The following is a 20,692-nucleotide window of genomic DNA, read 5'->3' as shown; positions in this document are numbered from 1 at the left end:
CATTGGAAGAAGCCGTGATGCAGGCTGCAGGCGGGAGGCGGTATCGATTGGTGGGTCCGCTTGAGCGTTTGCGGAAAAGCTCACAGGCAGGCTCGAGGGAGGCAGCCGCAGTACGTACCGATAAATTCAACAGTCATCCATTTTTTGGTATAGGGTGGGAACATGAAGCAATATCGAGAACTGGACATCTGCGATTTTCAACCAAAAGCAGTTCTAGAATAAAATTTTGTTTATATCAGCATAGTTTGGTATATAATCCAAGTGTCTAGACATCGTATCTCGTACATATTGAGGTGCCTGTGTGTACAAAACTAACATAGTCGTGTTTTACCCAATATTTCCATTGAAACCATCATGCTAACGTTTGATCATGAGTAGACTTTACAGTAAAACACATGCGCAACCCCACTTTGATGGGAAGAGAGGAGGGTAGAGAAAAACGCGTAAATATATGTGTAAATAGAGTATATAAATACAGAAGCACGGAAAAATACAGCATTTCTATTAACCACAGGCTATGTGAACTCGAGCAATTCAACAGATATCGAGTCTGACGTCGAGACGTGTCACGGATGGCCCGTGCACCAGATCCTATATCGCGTGCGTTCCATGGTACCGAGTACCTAGAGCCAGTACCAGCTCCACTGGAACCGAAGTCCACCTCAGGCGCTTCTCACGGGCTGGCCTCCGGGTGCGAGTCACAAGCTCTGGGTTGTTTCTTCCCCGCCGCCCGCCGGCCCCAGCTGACTCTCCACTGCCAGGCTAAGGCCAAAGCTCACCCATAGCCAGGACCCCATCTGTCCGTTTCCTGTCTGCTGCCTTCTATCCCACCTGAAGCTTCATGTTGCCTCCTTGTTGAGGCACACATCTTACATTTATATTGCATTTCGATCCCGAGCTCCTCAAGTTCTATAACGGACGAGCAAACAAATGAAAGCCTAAGATCCATGTCTATCAACATGGAGAACGCCATGGCCAATGTCGACCTCGGACGTTATCGACGGATCGTACAGATGTTCTGGGATCCAGAACCTACCAACGATGTTGCCCACGATCATCCAGTCTGGTGTCTTGGACGCTCCTATAAGCTAAGCGATAAGAAAAACACAAAGTCCGATGAACAAAATCCCCAGACGCCGCCCCCAGCACCCAAGTCGGACACCGAAGATCAGGATGCGGCTCGATCGCCCAACATACCGACAAATGCCCCAGAAACCCCACCGGAATCAATATCGAGCAGTTTCTCATCATCACTGGCATATGACGACCAGTCGAATGACGGTGGATGGCCATCTGGCTTCATAACCGATTTTGAATCAAGGATATGGATGACTTACAGATCAGAGTTCGAACCCATTCCTCGTTCCACGAACCCCCAAGCCACATTTTCACTGTCACTGTCGATGAGACTCAAGAGCCAACTAGGGGATCAGAGCCCATTCTCATCAGACAGCGGGTGGGGATGCATGATTCGGTCTGGTCAAAGTTTACTTGCAAACACCATCGCACTCGTTCGCCTTGGGAGAGGTAAGTCAAAGCGCCCACCACACTAGACTATATCATATGCCTGACACCGTACAGACTGGCGTCAGGGACAATCACTAGAAGAAGAATGTCGTATCCTCAAAGATTTTGCCGACGACCCAAGAGCTCCATACTCAATACACAGTTTCGTCCGACATGGTGCCAGCGCCTGTGGCAAGTATCCGGGTGAATGGTTTGGCCCATCAGCAACAGCCCGCTGCATCCAGTACGTCCAAGTCCTCACCATTATTACACACGCGATATCAGTTCTAACACACAAATTGAAGAGCATTGGCGAACTCACATGAGCCCTCAATCAGGGTATATTCCACTGGCGATGGGCCTGATGTCTACGAGGATGACTTTATGAAAATTGCGAAGCCAACCGGCGAAGCCTTCCACCCCACGCTTGTGTTGGTAGGGACTCGGCTGGGACTAGATAAGATAACCCCCGTCTACTGGGAAGCTCTGATTGCAGCACTTCAGATGCCGCAATCCGTGGGTATCGCAGGGTGAGTACTACATGGCACTCTTGACATATTTATAGTACTGACCATGCGCAGAGGCCGTCCATCCTCATCCCATTACTTCATCGGCTCGCAAGGCTCCTTCCTATTCTACCTTGATCCTCACCACACAAGGCCTGCACTCCCATACCATGAGAACCCCATGGATTACACCAGCGAAGAAATAGAATCGTGTCATACCGCTCGACTGCGCCGCATCCACGTTCGCGAGATGGATCCCAGTATGCTAATAGGTTTTCTGATTCGGAGTGAGGAGGACTGGCAGGACTGGAAGCGTGGGGTCAAGCATGTCCAAGGCAAGTCGATTATCCATGTGGCGCAGCAAAACGCAGTCCACGGAGGCTCAAGCGAGGGCCGTGAAGGCGCAATTGACGAAGTTGAGACGCTAAGTGATGATGATACGGATACCATTCAGGAGGCCTAGATTGGTTATTGGGCCCGGCGTTGTTTTGATACTTATTTTGGCTGTAATTTCCTGCAACCCATAATGATTGGCAGGAGGACCAGGCGTTACGTCGGGATAGACATTGAAATCGATTCGAATGACCCTCTTTATCACGATTTTTGTCGTTTAAGGCTGCGAGATACAACGCGTTCTTCACGCGCTGCCTGTCGTTTCATATCACCTGCCGAATGGTGATATGGTTGAATGCAATATGCATATTGTATGCATTAGATCCTTAATCATCTCTTCTTCTTCTTGCCTCCACCAGTCACTGATTTTAGTTCTGCATGTCCCTCCTCTCGAATATGGACGAACAGCCTGGTTCTAGAAGCAAAAGTCTCCCCACAAACTCCGCACCGTGGCTATCAACTATCGTCAGCTTAACAGAAAGATGATCGTCGATATGTCAACATACTTCTTCTTCTTTCTGCGACTGTGCAGCCGCAGCTTTCTTGGCGCGTTTGGCCTTGGCCTTGCCAACCTTCTTGCCCTGCGCAGGCTCATCAACCGACAGACCCTGCACTGATGCTGATATTTCATCGTCTTCATTAGTAACATCGCTGGTAATCTTGAGTTGGCTGGCCGAAGCTATTCTCTCCTCAACAACATCCCTGGGTGCGTAGTCGGTGTCGTCTGATGCGTCTGCAGACTCAGCAGGTGTCGCGGCGAGGGACGAATCCGCTGGAGGCGGCGATACAGCCTCACCTTGAGTCGATTGAAGCGGCTCCTCTTTAACACTGTCTTCCTGTGCTGCAGGATCTTTTTGCTTGTTCGCATTTGCCTCACGTGGCGATGATGCCTCATCAAGCTCCAGCTCAGCACCTTCGCGCTTCATCTGCCGACGCAGTTGTTGAACAGCCTTGATGTGCTTCTTGCTCTTCTCGTGCGCCTCAAGCTGCTTCTCGCTTTTGAACGACTTGTTGCATACAACGCACTCCAGTATCTCAACCTCTGATTCCTCTTCAGATTCTGAAAAATCCCCCTCTGCTCCATTGTCGTCGGATCGAGCCTGGGCCCATTCGGGAATCTCGAATGATGCCATGCGTTCCTGGTTCGCAGCTCGTGATCGAGCGGCCTGGGCCGCAGCAGCATTTCGCAGGGAAGCCTGGCGCTCGTCTTGGGTCTGCGAATTGGGTAGGTATCTGGGGTCTCGTTTGCGCACGAAGCCGACAAGGAAGTTGACAGCATCATTGAACTCGCGAATGGCGTCCTCCCGCATCTTCTTGTTCTCCTTCTCCATCAAACGGCGGACACGGCGGTCGGGGGCGTCAGAAAGTCGATATTTATCCTTCCATGCGAATGACTTGACGGTTGCGAAGCCAGTCCATGCAGTGTAAAATGGTTTCACAACATCCTCGTAGTCATCGTCAGAGGATCCAAAAGTTGGGTAGTCCCGGACATCGAGGTCGTCGTTATCGGCAGCAGCCTCCTCTTCCATGGCCAAGTGTTCGAAAGTTTCCCTGCAAATTCCGTAAAAACCCGTGGGTTCGTTATCGAAGGGCACCGCAGCATTGAACTTGCGGATCAAGCCCATGATCTCCTCAGCCGATGTGAGTCGCACATTGCGGAAAGTAGTAGGTTGGCCGTCATCGTCGCCGTCTCTTCCACTGAGGATGGCATCGCGGTGTGAATCGTACCAAGCTCTCTCTTGAGGATCAGACAGGATCTCGTAAGCGGTTTGAACTTCAGCAAAGCGGCGTGTGGCGGTCTCGACATCATTGATGTTGCGATCAGGATGAAGCTCGAGTGCTTTTCTGCGGTAGGCTCGCTTGATCCTAGTCAAGAAAAGGTCAATAGGAAGACAAGATAGAGGGGCATATCCAGAGAGATTTACTCATCGTCTGTTGCAGAACGTTCAACACTGAGCAGCTCGTAGTAACATGTTTTTGCGACGGGAGCTGGGCCACCAGCATTGGAGGTTTCTGAGGATTGTTGGGCTCCCATGTTTACTATTTGGATGAGCAACACGGGGCCAGTGAGAGTTTTGGTCGAATCTGCTGTTTCCAGAAAATAGATAATAGGAAAGGCAGTGATTTATATATGATATATTTGAGGTCTGGACTTGGAGCTTTGTGTGAAGGAGGGGCATCGCGGGGCAAAATCAACGATAGACAATTTAAGCAGGCCAAATAAAATAAATAAATTTGCTTTCTCCCTGCAGGATATACCCCCCCGCTATTTCCGTTTTCTAGAAAAGATCCATGAGAAGCGTGTAAGCTCATTTGTTACTCACCATGCATCTCACTCTATACGCTGGATGATTCACAACGAGTCATACTGTAGGAGTTTATGGAAAACGGTTTCATCCTTTACGGATATAGTATGGCCGCTCTTTGATGGCATTATCTCCTACTATCACATGCCCCCTTTTCCCACACGAGCTACTCTACTAAGGTGCTGAGCCCTGAATACTCGTTACTTGTCAATCAGGCATAATACTAGGTACTCTTGGGTTCCATATTCATGACTAACAATTAGTAACTTCTCCATTCTCCTTCATTTCGCTCTTACGCCATTATGAGATACATATCCCTTCCTACGGTGAATGAAACAGGTTAATGCCGGTGTAAATTACTGGTACAAAGCTCATCTGAGCTTTCCGGATCAACGCCTTTATACCATTTGCATCTCAGATTTCACTGTTGGTGGTTCCTCAAGGAAATAATCTAGAAACCGTGGGCCTACCAATGATAAAGCCTGGATCGCACACGAGGCTGAAGAGAATGGACTAGTTGTACGGGTGATCGGTGAGCTAACAGAGCACAGACGCGGTTCGTCTGAAATTTGATGGCCTTTGACATCGACAGTCCAGTTGTTGCATGTATGGACATGGCAATCTATTGCATCTTTGGCTGTTGGCATCATGACTTTGCGACCAGATTTGCATTGCCATACAGATACAGGCTGTCATTTATTTATTTTATTTTTAGCAGTCATCTGACCATTTCCCCATCCATGGCACCACTGATTGATTGTACCATGATGAACCAATCACCAATGCCGATAATGCAAAACTCGATCGGGGGAATGCGAAAATGTCTGCTGGTCTAGGCCTGCCTGTGCTAGACTGGCTTGAGAGTCTCGAGTCTCGAGTCTCGGCCAGCGAAAATGGTCGAATGATGCAGATGCAGTTGGCCTGATTCGTGAAAGGTATCATTCAGTTCACAAAGGCCTCTACCGCTGCCGGCAAGAGATTGCCGAGAGCCCACTCCAGGCTCATCCTTACCCGTTTCTTCCCTCTTCTAAAGCAAATGGAAGATAGTTAGTTACCCTTTCAGAGGGCAGAAGAAAAAGAAAAACACCACGAGTGACCCGAAATCGGTACCAATATTTACGTGGGCGAGTCTGCATTGAGTTAGGTCTCTTCCTCCCTCCCTCCCTCCCATTACTCTTTTGATACAATAGTATCGATCTTTTCCACGCACGAGGCCATTCATTCATTAATTGTCTGGTTACCTAGTTCCTAAGTTAACTACCTTAATGGCACTCACTCACCTTTTCTTCTCCTCCTCCTTTTCTTTGATGCGGCGCATTTCCCTGACTTGATTCTTGATCCTTCCTCTGCTTTTCCTCCTGCGATCCGAGCCTTTCAGCCTTAAGCGTCGCTTGTTCTGCTTTTATTCCTTCGTCTTTTCTCGTCCTTTTTGCCACCAGCTGCCTTATACTGCAAGTGGTCGCGTGCCTCTCTTATGCGAAAACTCCTGACCTGACACTGGATATATTTGCCGCTCCACCAATTTGGCAATCATGAAATTCGGTCACGATTTCAAAGAGACTCTACGAGCTCAAGGTTCGTCTAGTCCAAATGCTCTTGTCCATATTCGAGTTGTTTCAAATTCAATATACTGTCACTTCTGTGCATCCTACATACTGTACCTAATTAGTGTCTGACCAAGCCTCACAGACTTCCCTGCTCACTGGGTAGATCATGCTATTCCCTATAGCCAGCTCAAGAAATGTCTCAAGAAAGTTGCGCGGGAGCTGCATGAGCTTGGACTTGATCCTGAGACGTTGCGCGAGCTCCTCAACCCCGACGAGGCGTCTCCTGTGGCCTTGAAGTATAAACTCAACGGTATGACTTGACCCCAACGTTTTCAACGGTTTTCAACGGTTTTCTCCTCCGCCCAAAACTGACTGACTGACTCTTCACAGGTGGTGCCGACTCTCACCTCCGCCCAAAACTCATCGTACAGGTCCATCTTCACGATGGTGTCCCCGTCGATGCCTCGCTTGCGCCCAATACGCGCGACTTTCTCAACAAGATCGCAATCAACCTCTCCCAGAACCAACCAGCGCAAGTCGAGTCTGCCACTAAATCGCCAGAATCAGACTCTGTGAAGGACGACGCAAAAGCCGAAGCCGTCGTCGAGACCACCTCTGTACCCTCCACCGAAACCGTTGATGCGCTCGTTGACGAAGCCAACGACAAGCTTGCCATTGCTGTCGCCGACGAAACGACTGTTAAAATTACCGAGAAGCCAGCAAGCGACTCCAAGCAAACAGAACCCATCGCTGAGCCTACAAACGATGGCTCGACCGAAGCCGCGGCGACCTCACCTGCTACTGGTGGGACCGAAGGAACGTACGAAATCATTGAGGTTCCCCTGACTTTCGATGCCGAGTTCTTCGAGATGCTTCAGAGCGATGTCAACAACCTTGATGCTCTACAAATGGAGGAAGAGAAAACCATGACCTCGGAAATTGTAGCGCTTGGGAAAGAAGTTGAACAGGTCGTAAAGCCGAAACGATTCTCAAAGACAGATCTTGCACGATGGCGACAGATTTTCGAGCTGTACCTGGATGCTGAGATCTTCTTCGCTACCCACGAACAAGACCATGGAGAACGCTCAAGTCAAGTCGCTCTGAGGCAGCTGCAATGGTTCCAGGATCAGGTCGCTCAGCAGAATCTCGTCAAAGATTTCAAGCTTCCCGAGAGCACGGCAGCTTTCAACCGCTTCATCAACTTGAATGCGTCCCTCCTAAAGAACATGCAGTTCCAGGAGCTTAACAAAACTGCCGTTGCCAAAATTCTCAAAAGTAAGTGGAATATGCCAAGTGCTTGTTAAGCCCGAGATACTGACATCGCCAAAGAATTTGACAAACGAACAGCGCTGGGAGTTGCTAGAAAGTTCCCTACCGTTGTTCACTCAGACAAGCTCTTAGCAGGCACCATTGCACGAGATGTCTGCGCACAAATGTCGCAAGAGCTCGTATCCAAAGTTCCCCAGCTCAACGACTATCTTTGCCCAGTCTGTTTCTCAGTAGCTTACTTGCCCGTCCGTCTCGACTGCCAGCACGTATTCTGTATCCGTTGTGTCATCAAGATTCAGCGACGAAAGGAGAAGCATTGCCCATTGTGCAGAGCGGATGTGGTCCTTAAGGCTTCTGCGATGAATCTTGACTACGAACTACAAAAGTACATGAAGAAATATTTTGCAAAGGAGGTCAAAGAGAAAGCGCGCGCGAACGAGATTGAGCGTGGTATCGAGGACTACGGGCCTGGTTATGTCCACCAGGAATGCTGCATAATGTGAGCTCAATGGGCTCAGACATGGACACGACTATTTTTTATCATCATCATCACGACATATTTGAGCGACTTGGATTGGCATAGACTTTTGCATTAGAAAGAACCACGATACCTGTGAGTTCTTTGTCATCTGTCTATCAGGAAAGGGTGCACAGTCAACTAACATCACTCTTTAGATTATTACGACGGATGACTACATCGGGTACGGAGCGTAATGACATGAACTTTATAGAACGAAGATAGACGATTATGTGCAAGGGAAAATAGCACTTTTACTTGCTTTTTATCATCAGCTCGTAACCGACACAGCCTCAGCCGCCTTCAAGGCATTTGTAAAAGTGTCTTGAAGTTCAGTGGTCTCCTCTAAACCGACGCTCACGCGAACAAGATAGGGATCAACACCAAACTGCTCAGCCCAATCCAGTTCCTGGTAGTGGGCAAGGAGAACATACGGTGAAGCCAAGGTGAAATTTGTTCCCAGACTTGGTCCCTTTGCAAGAGGCAATGCGTCAAAGAAGGCCTGAGCATGCTCCTTTTGCTGAAATACAACGGAAAGTAGACCGCCGTATCCGCCATCCGGTAGACGGACCTTTTCGTAGTGAGACTTGGAGTCATTGTACTTGGGGTAGTAAATGCTCTTAACAAGGGGGTGTGTTCGTAGCACTTCGCAGATAGCATCCGAATTCGCGTTGATGCGGACTACTCGAGACTCAAAGTCGCGACTGTTCCTCTCCATGAAGATGACATCCTCGGGCCAGTAGTTGTCTTCGTATATTTCGTTCATGGTGGCCTTGAGTGTGTGGTAATTCTTACTATCAGGGTTGAGAACAAGCCCTCCACCCATGACATTAGAGTCGCCCGAGAAGATCTTGGTGAGACTGCTGACGACTACGTCTGCAACAGGGAGGACGTTGATGTTGGCAAATGTGCCAATTGTCTCGTCGACAACGACTGCGAAGTCGTATTCATCTGCCAGTTTGCGGATGCGAGTGAGGTCAGGACATGTCAGCAGAGGGTTTCCAGGGAACTCGCAGAAGAGGCCGAGGAACCGCTCGCCGTTCTTGAGTCGAGCCTCGAGATCATCGAGGTCTTCTGCAGAGGCGTGTCCGTAAAAGAGACATCCAGGGCCAAACTTCTGCAGAATCTTGAGTGTGTCCACGTAAGGGAAACCAAAGTTGATACTCTGCGCTGGCTCTCTTGCGTGAAGGAGCGCACGGTGGGCATTAAAAATGGCGTTCATGCCGGCAGGGTAAAGGTAGACGTCGTTCTCCTCAAGGTTGGGCATGCCGCGAGTGTTGGATGTCATGGCAGGTAGAGGGCCGTTGTTCAGATCGACGTCATGAGCCATGGCTCCAGCGATACGTCTACGGATAGCAGACTTGGCACGCTCAACCATGGACAAGTCGAGGTTTCTACCGAAGCGCTCTTCAAGGAAACGTGAGCTCTCGAGAGACTCAACAGGAGTCTCGGGCGAAGGTTGCTTGGGTGTCGAAGGGGCCGGAGAAGAGACACCATCGATTGAGCCTGGGCGAGTATAGCGCCTTGGGCCGCGGAAAGGTCTGCCTTGCGAGGCTTCAGGAGGAGTCCGTGACCGAGCAGCTGGGATGAGGAGGTCATCTCTGAATAGGCCGTGGCAGAACTCAGCACGTCTACTGGACGTACCCTCGCCAGTGTGCTGCCAGTACTGCTTGGCGATAGGAAATACCTCAGAGGGGTAAACCACAGCTGAGATGGTGGACGTGAGCTTCTTGAGCACAGGCGAGAGCTCCTTTGACTTGTCCAGAGTGAAGTCAATGATGCGGACCTGACTCGCCAGCTCAGGAGAGATTCGCTGGAGGATGAAGTCTTGACAGCGGCTTGCCACTCGCGGTGTAGGGAAGAGCATGGCCTGTTGACCAGGACTGCCATAGCGATCAACAATGTCTTTGGCGAAAGCCTGGATACCTTTATGGACAAAGAATCTATGGGAGTTTCATGTAAGTGAGGATACTTTCGTATAGCACGGCAGTTGATATGGCTAAGCTCACCGAGGGTAGCCCGTCGTCATACGGTTCACAACCCAGTCCTCGCCCTCTTCGTATCCGACATTTGCTTTCCATGTTGGCAAAGAGACACTGACGGCCTAAAGACATTGAATTAGTAACAAAGTTCCATGCTATCATAGATACGCACTCAATTGTTTTGGTCTTGACTCACATGTGCCGTGTCGGGAGGAATGGACTCGCCCAAGCCAATCTCTGGCATTATCGTGTTTAGGATGAAGAGAGAACAAGGTGATTATGAATATATTTCGGTCGGTAGGTATATTTGAAGCCGATATGTACCGAATAATATGTATGTAGCAAGTTTATACAGAAAGTATATAACTATGAGACAACTTTTTTTTTTCTTTTGACTCGATGTGAATTGGTGGCGCTGTGGTTGGATCGAGGGGGAAAAATGTCCGAGAACCGGAGGGGGAAAGCCAGTGCGTGAGTCTTTGGGCATGTAATGTACCCAGAAATCCTGGAGAATAACTAAATACTACCTACCTACCTTAGGTAGGTAGGTACTATAGGTACTATAGTAGGTGAGGTAGGTATAGGTAGTGCTAGCGAATGAATTCAAGTGGGACAAGTGACTCTTTAAGCCTGTTTTGGTTACATAAATTACTTGCTGAGCTGTATTTACCTATTGTAGATCACCAACTACTTAATCAAGCCTTATCTCACCCCAAAATACGTATTGAGAGTCTCATCTCCTTGAACTGCGTAGACCATAAGAATGAAACCGTGAGAATTACCAATGGCCAATCTTACCCATATCTGGGTGGGATATTACTAGTACCTCAGAGCCCACACTAGCGACTAAGTACCTAGGTAGGGTAAAGTACCTAAGGTACCTACCTAGGTAAGGTAGTCAGAGTGACATCCCCATGTACTTACTGCACTCACTTGATCGATGTGACGTTCAAGGTGACCCCTACACTCACTAAAAACACCAACATTGATGGATCATGAGGGTGTTTGTTGCAAGGAGTGGGCTGCACCATGATGATGCGAGATAGAGGGGCAGGGCAGTTAGCGGAGGTGTGAAGTATTATGTTCTGGGCGGCAAATGACTCGGCAATAGACCGCTGACTGTCGTCTTGCAATGCCAATGTCTTCTGTATTGTCTCTATCGCGCATCTCTGGATGAATACCTACTTATAATGTCTGTCTTCTGTCTTTCTTTCATGTTCCGTCATGTGTCCAGTCTCGACATTCAACAACTAGTTACAGCTTGTCGTCGTCAACCAAGCAGAACAGACTGCTATATTCCATCCAATGCGTCTTACTCAAGGAAACAGGAAATCATCGCAAAACCTCTCTTCACCAAAAGAATGCCTGGGAAAGAAAGCCAGGGGGCCCTGCCCGGAAACCATAATAGTAATAACACAAACGCCTCCTCATATGCCAATCGAAGACCCCACGAGATTAGATCCAAGCTACTGTCCTTGAAACAAAAACCCATGAAGCTCCATCTGTGGTCTGTAAACAACAACAACATACTGCCTGCCAGTTGATCCATATCATTCTGTCGAACCAATCTGAAAAGGCCTAGTCAGGCATGGGTCGCTCTCTATCCATCCCATCAACTCGTCAATCGTGTCGTTCTTATCGCCGCTCGTATAAATGCATCTCATAATCGTAATTCTTCTTTATCGTATCTTGCGGCTTCGTCTGCTCGGCTTCACCCCAACACAGCTGATACTGTCACTTGGGGCAACACTGACCATGTCGTCATCCCAATCAGCGTGACTGCTACCGATGCCGCTCATGGGAAGCGAAACATTCCTGGCAGATACGTAGCTCTGAGCCTTGCTTGGGTAGCCCATATGTGGGTAGTCAGGTCCAGTGGCCATCCGGGGCACGTTGTACCGACTCCTGGCCCGACTCCTAGGCATCCTGTCTGGCACATCGGGGGCTTCGTAGACATCGGGATCCAGAGGAATCTCAGGCGCGTCAGGCACCTCGGGGACCTCTGGTGCCTCCATAATGTCGGCCTCCACCTCAGTGCGGGAGGATCGACGAGGAGCTCGTGAAGACGGGCGTGACCGAGCTGAAAAGTATGTCCGCTCATCGTCATACGGAGGTCGGTGGCCGCGGACGACTGATTGTGATGACTTGGGCGCTCGGGAACCGGCATGGCTACGGCGGTCGTCGTACTTTCGGCTGACGGGCGCCTCACTTCGGAGATCGTCCACTAACACTACAGACTTGCTGCGACTAACACCCGCTTCGCTGCGGGCTCTGACGCTCCTAGACTTGTCAGTTATAGGGGGCCTGGAAGACCGTCGGCTTCTTGTTTCGAAACCATCCTCCGGAGGCCGTGACGACCTGCGACTGCGTGTATCAAATCCATCCTCACGTGGCGGCCGTGACGCTCGACGGCTTCGTGTCTCAAAGTCATCGTCCGGGGCTCTTGACGCGTGGCGACTGCGTGTTTCCACAAACTCATAGGCGTCTTCTGGGGGAGGGTGCCTTGACGAGCGTCGACTTCGGGTAGTATCATATCCTTCCTCTGCTGGGGCTCGACTTCGCGACCGGGCCCGAGAAGGAGCAACGCTCCTGGCAGTGCTCTTCGCAACACTTCTGGTGCTTGGAGCAGCACTTTTCGCAGCGACGCTCCTCGCAGTACTCTTGGCTACACTCCGGGTTCTGCTCCGACTTCTGGCTCGGGATTCGTTTGACCATGGATTTTCCTCATCGTAAGGGGCTTGCGTCAGGTATTGAATGGGGCGGATCGGCTCGTCTGGAGAATCCTCACTGCTGTCGTCTTCTACGTAACCGAGATTCCTCGGCGGATACGATTCGTGATGCATCTTGCGGGGAGCATAGTCATTCTGCATGTGTTTCTGAAAAGGATATCCCTCCGGGTACATATCCTGAGGGGCAAAGCCGCCATGTCCTCGATAAGGGAGCGCCTTGGGCGGGTATTGTGACGCTGTGGGCGGATAGTCTGCGTAGGTGATGCGGCGCTCGTCATTGTGTAGTTTATGAACCGTGGGGGCCTTCTCGGGGAAGGTTGAGCGGCGTGGGAGCGACGGGGGCTCATACTCCTGTCTTGGTTTTCGTTCTCGCTCCTTAGCATTGTGGCTTGCAAAGCCATACGTGAGGGCAGCGCCAGCAGCAGCAACTCCGAGGATGGCACCGACGACAGTGGTAGTACTTAGGCCGTTGTTGTTGGAGCTTTGTCGAGGGGAAACAGACACGGGTTCGTCCTCATCCGCACGAGAGGCAGCACGCTGAGTCATCTCTGCGGCTGTGACGGTATTGGGGCCGTGTTTGGCAGGAGACTGACGGGGCTGAAAGGGTGACTGGCCGTTTATGGAAGAAGAAGACGAGCGTGCGGAAGCAACAGGCTGAAGCTGAGGTTGTGAAAGAGATCGATTCCTGTTTGGCTGGGCGGTGGTACCGTCATAAGTCCATTCGATAATTCGACCAAAATAATCCCGAGGACAAGTAGGCTGTTGATAAACAACCCGAATGGTGTTGCCGTCAAGGTCGCGTACTGTTGCTCCTCTTGGGGTTTGACCGCCTTCAAAGCCTAAACGAGGTCTGGGGCTGGGGCCGCCAGGATAGATTGGGTCACCGTCAGTTTGAATACTCAGCCACGGATTCGCGGTGAAGGCACAGTCGTGGAAGCCGATCACTGCATCAGTGGACGGTACCGCAAAGACCAGAGTCGAGAGCTTGACAGGTTCGAACGGTCGAGAAACCTCGCGGATCTGCAGAACTGGCGTGCCACCTTTTTGGTCGTCACCACGTTTGCCTCCAGACTTGCCGGCTCCAGCTGGAATTCCGTAAGTAATAGTCCCAATGGACGAGTTCTGTTCGCGTGATTCGTTCAAGAAGCGCAGGCCGATGAGCTGAAGAGTTGCCGAGTAGAAAGATGAAGACTGTGCCAAATGTGACACCTCAACGAATGGTAGTGTCATGGTCTCTTATAGAGCTCTGAGTGCCAGGACTGTCCGATCGGCTGCCTGCTGTGAGGTACCCGCTCGGATGCCTTGGCCGAGATTGCTGGAGTCTTGGAGTATCTCCGAAGACTTTTGGAACGGAACGAATGCGTTGCTCGAGCGTTACTGGCCGAGCAATATGTAAGAGGAGGAGGGGGCTGGTGGGGAGACTGGAATATCGGTCAAGGCTGGCGGTGATGAGTAATGAAGAACCAGGAGTAGACGTATGTAGAGTAGCAACCCCAAATTGTTGGAGAAAATTAAAACCGAAAAAATTAGAAACGACAGATTAGAAAGAGTAGGAGGGGAAAATCCACGAAGAAGAATGGTCCAGATAGATAGCGAGAAATACAGCGAGGCAAGCAAGAAATGTTGGCCGGGTGAGGTGGCGGAGTGGATGAGAGAAGGCGGTCGAGATTGAAATGGTAGGGATTCTGAGGCGACCCAAGGTAAGAAACAAGGCGTATCCGATTCGATGCCCCAAGATGAGTAACTGAGTGAGTGCGTGAGTGAGTTGTCCTGCTAAGGTAGTGCCGTGCGGAAGCCCAGAGAGGAATTGAATGGATTCGTACTGTACGGTAAGGCAAGGCAAAGCAAGGCAAGGTGAGATGAGGTGAGGTATTGTGAGTGGCCTAAGTCGAATGGTGAGTTGTCTGTCCCTTAGTCTAGTCGGTCAATTGCTGCTTGGACTGACACCTTTGACGCCCAACACAACAAGAAACAAGAGAGGAGAGTCAAAGATGAATGGCCAAGTCCAAGATGCGAGGTGGGTAAGAGCACACAAAGATCGATTGGTACCCGAGACTGTGAGTAATCCTCGTGGCTCCAGAAAGTTAAGGCACGACACGGCAGTGAGTAATAACAAGAGCCTGGAAAGCTGCGATGCAATTGCAAGGCCCTTGACCGAATGAGTAGACGAGGCAGGGGTGCGTGGATTGGTATTTGCGTTTTATGTTTGTTCTGTTAATTGCTCAAGGCAATTGGAGCAATTGCTCTGAGAAATGGAGACTGGAGGCTCTAGAGGCTCTGTCTATAAGGAAGAAGAGGAGGATAGAGGCTCGGGGGGGAAGTCGAAAGAGGAAGAGAGAGAGACAGAGAGAAAGAGAGAAAAAAGAAGATGCAGCTAAAGAGAGAAGATCACCCGGATGGGATGTCCTGAGAAGGTGTCGTGAGGGTGGGCTCTACTTTGGAGGTACCTTACTGACAGGATTGACTGACTGGCTCAGTCAGTTAAGTTACCTGGTCTGGCCTGGCCTGTTTATTAGGGCCTGTCGACTACCAAAGGTAACTAACTAACTGAAGAATGTCTCTGCCCAGATGGATGTTATGCTGATGCGTCCAGAAGGTGACCAGACGCACGCACGCCCACTGTCTCAGCCAACCGCCAACCCAGCCCTCCCGCTGCGTCTCATAACATGGAAGCCAAAGGGCCCTGTCATGCACCTCTTGTGACTGTGGCTCTGTGGCTCTGTGACTCGCTGACATCTGACCCTCTCGTGCTCTTCCTGTATCCAGCTACCGTGGAAGTAGGTAGTCGCAAGTACCCATCCTAGGTAGCCATCCCCTCTCTGTCGGGCGTGGGCAGGGCAGGGCATGGCATGGCATGGGTTCTGCATCACATCGCATCATAGTCTATCACGTTGGGTCGAATCACAGACACGTTCAGGCCGGGGATGTTCCATACCTAGCCCCCATCGTGGGCAGAGATATAGGGCTTCGCATGCCGTGAACTGCCATGGAAATGCTCTAGAATTGTGAGGTGCACTGGGCTCGTGTATCTTTCAGTGGTACCTGAAGTGTTTGCTGGCGGTAATAGTTTCATTTCCTTGACCTTGCCTTGGCTGGACACATGGTACGTCTCCCGTCTTGAGTTAGAAGCCGGCCCACTAGCCCCGCGCTATCCGGCAGCACCCGCTCATGATCACCCCTGAACCCTTCAAGCTCTGAACCCAAATTGGATATCCAGCTGTTACTCTATTCAAGGTGGTTGCTATCTAAGCACCTGAACACTTCAGAAAGATTCTCCGATTTGGGCGGTGGTATTAAAAAAAAAATTGCATCCCTCCTTTATGATATGCTGTGCTGTGCACATGCGGTGATAGCATCATGTGCCATCCTTGTAACGACTTGTCCTAACTTGGTACCTGCAGCTAGAAGGGTCAGTCAACCTAGCATCCATGGTGCCACGAATGAATGGTTGGTTGGGTGGGAAGCTATGGGCATTGGACCAAATATGGACAGCTCTACATACTAGGTAAACTCCTTTCATCAAGCCCTTTCACCACTCACTAAGTAAACCTGGCCCGGAATTCACTCACAAATGATAAACCACTTCCATATGAATTGCATACCATGCTTCGGTGACATTGTCTTGGCCTCTCTTGTAGCCATGCAGCCGAGCTACTCCAAAACAGTCCTTCTGATACTCTCATCCCCTCATGTTGGATGTATCCAGTCTACCCCTCCCCTCAAACCCCTCCACACCGTATGTAGCTCTGCTCATCCATCATCCATATTTGATCATTACAGAGCAGAGCTCCCTGCACCAGATAATAACATCTGACTGTCCGCCATGGCTCGCTAGTTAGATTATTGCTATAGTAAGGATGTGTGACACGCAATGCTCATAAAAGACATCTAGTGCGGGTTGTCGTGGTTATCCTCTCCACCATCGTCTTTGTTCTGTTCGATCATCGGAGAATAGCCCATGAGAATTGGTCCAATGACTTTCGGCCATCGATGCGTGACCACGTCAAGGCCAGCGGCTGGACTCACGGCGTCCGGCTTGATCCACCGGACCTCCACCGGCATATCAACCCCCGGCCTGGACCGGCCTACCCCGGCCCTTCGGTTACCTTATCAAGCATCAGATATTGAATAGGATTAAGCCCTCTTTATCTGGTTTTCGAATCTGACTCGACTTAACTGGAGCAACCTAATACATGATTTTATATATATATATATATATTTTTTTTAAAAAAAAATAGATATTGTTCTATTCCCCTCAGGAAAAGAGGGCCATTTTGTGGAATAAAATATCCCATGGCGGAGGCAGAGAACAACACGTCTAAGGTATGCAATGACTTGTCGTGGTGTTGGCCAAAGGCCAGGCCCGATTCGAACCTGCGGCCGACCAACCTCCTGGCCATGTTTACTGTAATTATTATTCGCCTCCTCAACCTATCGTTCCTTTGTTCACTCCTCCGATGCACGAGGCTTCAGATCCGGTGTTTTACCCTTCAAATCACGTGGGGGCTATTTACTTGACTGGCGACCTAACATAGGTACTAAAGGCAAGGTAAGGTACGGAGTAGGGTAGGTAGTAAATAGCCAACCATCCTACAATGACCAATATCCCCAACCCATTTCCTTGTACACTTCAATCACTGTGGAAATCGTGCTGGCGTATAGCAACTATTCTGGCACCATCTTGAATGGTGTCCTCATCCATCCTTCGTAGTCCTGTCACTCCATGCTTCCCATTCTTTCTCCCAAGCCAGAATAGCGCTGGGCACACGAGACCTACCTAAAGTGCGGGGCGATTTGGTGCTACACCAGCCTTTTTTGGTCTGTTGCACATTCGCGGTTGCGGCGGATTAGATTCACTTGGTGGCCTCAGCCCTAACGTTAGTCGTGCCTTTGGTTCAGATATTGATTCCTGGTGTTTTGAGATACACACGCAAAGCTGTTGGCTACCTGCACAATAGTTTACATATCCGCATCCTTCCTTATGATATAAATATTGTCTTTTCTTTGACTGTCTGGCGTCTTGTCTGTCCATCCATGGCGGATAACGTATTGAGGAGCGCCGAAGAACCATGGCGGGATTGGCCCGTTGTGGTAGACCCATTATCCTCAAAGAACCCGGAACTGCTGAGAAATGCAGATTCCATCGCAAGAGCTCCCCGGATCTTTCTCAAAATGCCCTCTCGTGGCTTTCCCACCAAGAAGCGTCGATCGATTAGACCAACAAGCCCAAACAAATCTATAAGTAGATTCCATCCAAACTTAACCTTGGCCAAACAGCCATCAAGAACTGGGGGTAAAATAGAACGGACCCGCTGAGTGACAGTAGAAAAGAATAAATAGGAAAGTATGGGCCAGGTTGAAATGACCCATCAAGACGACATTCACGTCTCGGACCCGATGTTGAACGCCCCATGTTTTGGTTGCAAAAACAAGCGACAGCGAACACCCCAGGCATTCCAAGTTACAACCGAACCGTCTCAACCCCAACGACGATGTTGTATCGTCGTAGGGCGAGCCGGCACTTGGTCTCTATCGCAGCTTCGGCCCCTTGCCGACTTGATCGACGACAGGCCTTACATAATGTCCCAGACATCTTCAGCCGCGTGGCAGAACTTGCTGCAAGCAACACTAGCAGATAGAGAGTAGTTGCTGATGGAGATCTTCTCGTCAACAAGCGCATCGGCGAAGTTATCCTCACCCTTGGCCATAGCGCCAACGAAGACACAGATGCTGTCCTTGGAATCCACGGTTTCAACATATTCACGAACCTTGACAAGTGGCGCATCGAAACTCAGAGTAACCTTGCGGCAATTGGGAGGCAAGTGGTCAGTGATGGGGTTCTGGATCACCCGGAGCAGCTTCTCGTTAGAGTTGGTGGAGCGGATGGACAGACGGTGCAAGAGTTGCACCATCAGACCGGCAAATCGCTTGAATGTTCGTGGAATACGGACTGAGGGCGAGACCTCGATCAAGACACCCTTGGCAGTATGGATGTAGATCTGGAGCTTGCCGGCCTTGTTGATGGGCGAATCCAGAAGGGTCAGTAAACACTAAGAGAAATGGTCAGCATGTTGAATGCAGACTCAGAAGATCAGAGTTGAAACCTGATGGGTGATGTCGGGACGAGCATCACTAATGTCCCGATTCATCTTGCGCATGACACCGATGTGCTCATCGCTGTTGAGCAGGGAGTACTTGTCCTCACGGTTGCGGCTGGTGCCTCCGTGAGAAGCCTTGTACGTCTCAAGACTGGCATTGGATAGGACGACGATCAGACGCTGAGAGTCCTTGTCTGTGGGAGGGATGGGAGTGCTCTGCTCGGCAACCAACTGAGGAAGCGAGGGGGGAGGGAGGGATTGTGTGCCTATATTTTCCGACATGTCAATGACGACCCTGTAGGAAGTGCAGGTCGAGTTCTTGGTTGGCTCTTACGAGGTCGCTTGACTCCAGCAGTTCGACGCTCGGGCGAAGACATGATGGAGTAGAAGAGAGAGAAGGGTGAGACAGAGACAGACAGGCAGAGAAAAAGGTAAGTGGGGGAGTTGAGCTTGGATGTTGGTTACTCAAGATTGTCTCGAAACAGTCACGGACAGACAAGACAGACAGTATGAATTGGTAGATACTGGAACAGTGAAATACCGAGACAATACGATTGTGTGATTGTATGCGATTGTTGTCGATTGAAATGAAGTTTGTCGCGTGCAGGTCAAGATGAAAAGGAAGAGTAAAAAATAGCCTCTGAGGAAGAAAGAAAAAAAGCGGCGCTCGAAATAAACAAGGTGCTAGGTACCTAGATAACTATGGATGATATTGAACCCTGAGGCCAAGCCATATTCTGAAGGTAGCGGCCCCCACATCTCGCCGAAGCTCACGCACTGTCAGCGGGTCCCGGATGCCGAACGGGCAGAAACATGCGGGTTCGGAGTATTTCGAAGGAGTAAGTCGTTGAATGATGATCAATGACTCCCTCAAAAAGGCGTTGTGATACTATTCGATATCGGCTCGCTCAAAGCCTAAGAGAGACGACCAATAAACACATTGACTTGTTCCCCCTCGTCTAGCATTGCGGTTAAATGAGTTCTCGCTTAGAAGGTTGCAGATATCGTCGAGTCGTGTGAGGTCCTATCCAGCCAATCGGCGGGGTCTATATCGTAGAGCACTTACATAATCTCTCACACACCTCTACCGCTCCTCATTGGCCACCAAATTTTAGAGAGCCTCTGCTAGTTGGAGGATATCGAACAATTGACCGTGATAAGCAACTGGTGAACCAGCAACACTTCAGGCCTGCCAGACAAGCGAGTCAACACTCAATTGGAAAGAAGGGACACATTCGCCATGTCTTCCCCCGTAGCAAAGGCTGCGCGCCGTGTGACACACGAGCTTCATGGTGTTGTCGTCTCTGCTGGCCTAATGGACAAGACTGTCAAGGTCCGAGTCGGCGGTCAAAAATGGAACAAGATCGTCAACAAGGTAAGAGAGCTCCCAAGTGCAATTCATAGCATCAAGAACACAGGCTAAAATAAGTATCTAGTGGTTTGCCGACCCTAAGCACTATCTCGTCCACGATCCCAACTCATCACTCCGAACCGGCGATGTCGTTTCCATTGTCCCTGGATGGCCAACCTCCCAGCACAAGCGTCACGTTGTCAAGCGCATTATTGCGCCCTATGGAACGCCCACCGCGGAGCGCCCTCCCGTGCCTACGTTGGGGCAAAGGATAGCGGATTACGAGGCCAAGAAGGCCAAAAAGGATGAGCGAAGGGCGGCGAGAAGGCAAGAAGAGGAGAATCAGAGGCTCGAAGAGAAGCGTTTGGAAAACGAAAAGAAGGAGGCCAAACGCAAAGCGTGGGAGGAAGCTCAGCAGAAGCGTAAACCTCAGACCTCGGCAAGCGACGTCGATTAAACTAATTCAACCTTGATATTACGACACATAA

The 20,692-nt window shown here is 50.2% G+C and overlaps 7 protein-coding genes across 7 annotated transcripts; 3 read left to right on the top strand and 4 right to left on the bottom strand.

Moving 5' to 3' along the window:
* Positions 1-959: 959 nt before the first annotated feature.
* ATG4 (Cysteine protease atg4) lies at positions 960-2,475 on the top strand (the record flags this gene model as incomplete). Its single annotated transcript, XM_044824785.1, has 4 exons — positions 960-1,527; positions 1,582-1,750; positions 1,812-2,036; positions 2,088-2,475. 4 exons carry the CDS (start codon positions 960-962, stop codon positions 2,473-2,475), a joined length of 1,350 nt encoding a protein of 449 aa, XP_044680442.1.
* A 427-nt stretch (positions 2,476-2,902) lies between these two features.
* On the bottom strand, positions 2,903-4,440 carry J7337_007129 (uncharacterized protein; the record flags this gene model as incomplete). Its single annotated transcript, XM_044824784.1, has 2 exons — positions 2,903-4,271; positions 4,331-4,440. 2 exons carry the CDS (start codon positions 4,438-4,440, stop codon positions 2,903-2,905), a joined length of 1,479 nt encoding a protein of 492 aa, XP_044680441.1.
* Positions 4,441-6,243: 1,803 nt separating this feature from the next.
* Positions 6,244-8,030, top strand: J7337_007128 (uncharacterized protein; the record flags this gene model as incomplete). Its single annotated transcript, XM_044824783.1, has 4 exons — positions 6,244-6,286; positions 6,401-6,568; positions 6,649-7,533; positions 7,588-8,030. The coding sequence occupies 4 exons, from the start codon at positions 6,244-6,246 to the stop codon at positions 8,028-8,030; spliced, it is 1,539 nt and encodes a 512-aa protein (XP_044680440.1).
* A 285-nt stretch (positions 8,031-8,315) lies between these two features.
* Positions 8,316-10,270, bottom strand: MET7 (Folylpolyglutamate synthetase; the record flags this gene model as incomplete). Its single annotated transcript, XM_044824782.1, has 3 exons — positions 8,316-9,987; positions 10,054-10,148; positions 10,223-10,270. The coding sequence occupies 3 exons, from the start codon at positions 10,268-10,270 to the stop codon at positions 8,316-8,318; spliced, it is 1,815 nt and encodes a 604-aa protein (XP_044680439.1).
* A 1,435-nt stretch (positions 10,271-11,705) lies between these two features.
* On the bottom strand, positions 11,706-13,985 carry J7337_007126 (uncharacterized protein; the record flags this gene model as incomplete). The annotated part of the gene is made up of 1 exon (XM_044824781.1): positions 11,706-13,985. The coding sequence occupies one exon, from the start codon at positions 13,983-13,985 to the stop codon at positions 11,706-11,708; it is 2,280 nt and encodes a 759-aa protein (XP_044680438.1).
* Positions 13,986-18,328: 4,343 nt separating this feature from the next.
* On the bottom strand, positions 18,329-19,230 carry EMG1 (18S rRNA pseudouridine methyltransferase; the record flags this gene model as incomplete). The annotated part of the gene is made up of 3 exons (XM_044824780.1): positions 18,329-18,805; positions 18,860-19,119; positions 19,188-19,230. The coding sequence occupies 3 exons, from the start codon at positions 19,228-19,230 to the stop codon at positions 18,329-18,331; spliced, it is 780 nt and encodes a 259-aa protein (XP_044680437.1).
* An 863-nt stretch (positions 19,231-20,093) lies between these two features.
* J7337_007124 (uncharacterized protein) lies at positions 20,094-20,661 on the top strand (the record flags this gene model as incomplete). The annotated part of the gene is made up of 2 exons (XM_044824779.1): positions 20,094-20,228; positions 20,290-20,661. The coding sequence occupies 2 exons, from the start codon at positions 20,094-20,096 to the stop codon at positions 20,659-20,661; spliced, it is 507 nt and encodes a 168-aa protein (XP_044680436.1).
* Between the last annotated feature and the right edge of the window lie 31 nt (positions 20,662-20,692).

This window comes from Fusarium musae, chromosome 5 (genome assembly GCF_019915245.1).
Source record: "Fusarium musae strain F31 chromosome 5, whole genome shotgun sequence".
In the NCBI taxonomy this organism is placed as follows: domain Eukaryota; kingdom Fungi; phylum Ascomycota; class Sordariomycetes; order Hypocreales; family Nectriaceae; genus Fusarium; species Fusarium musae.
This window is presented reverse-complemented; position numbering and strand designations above follow the sequence as displayed.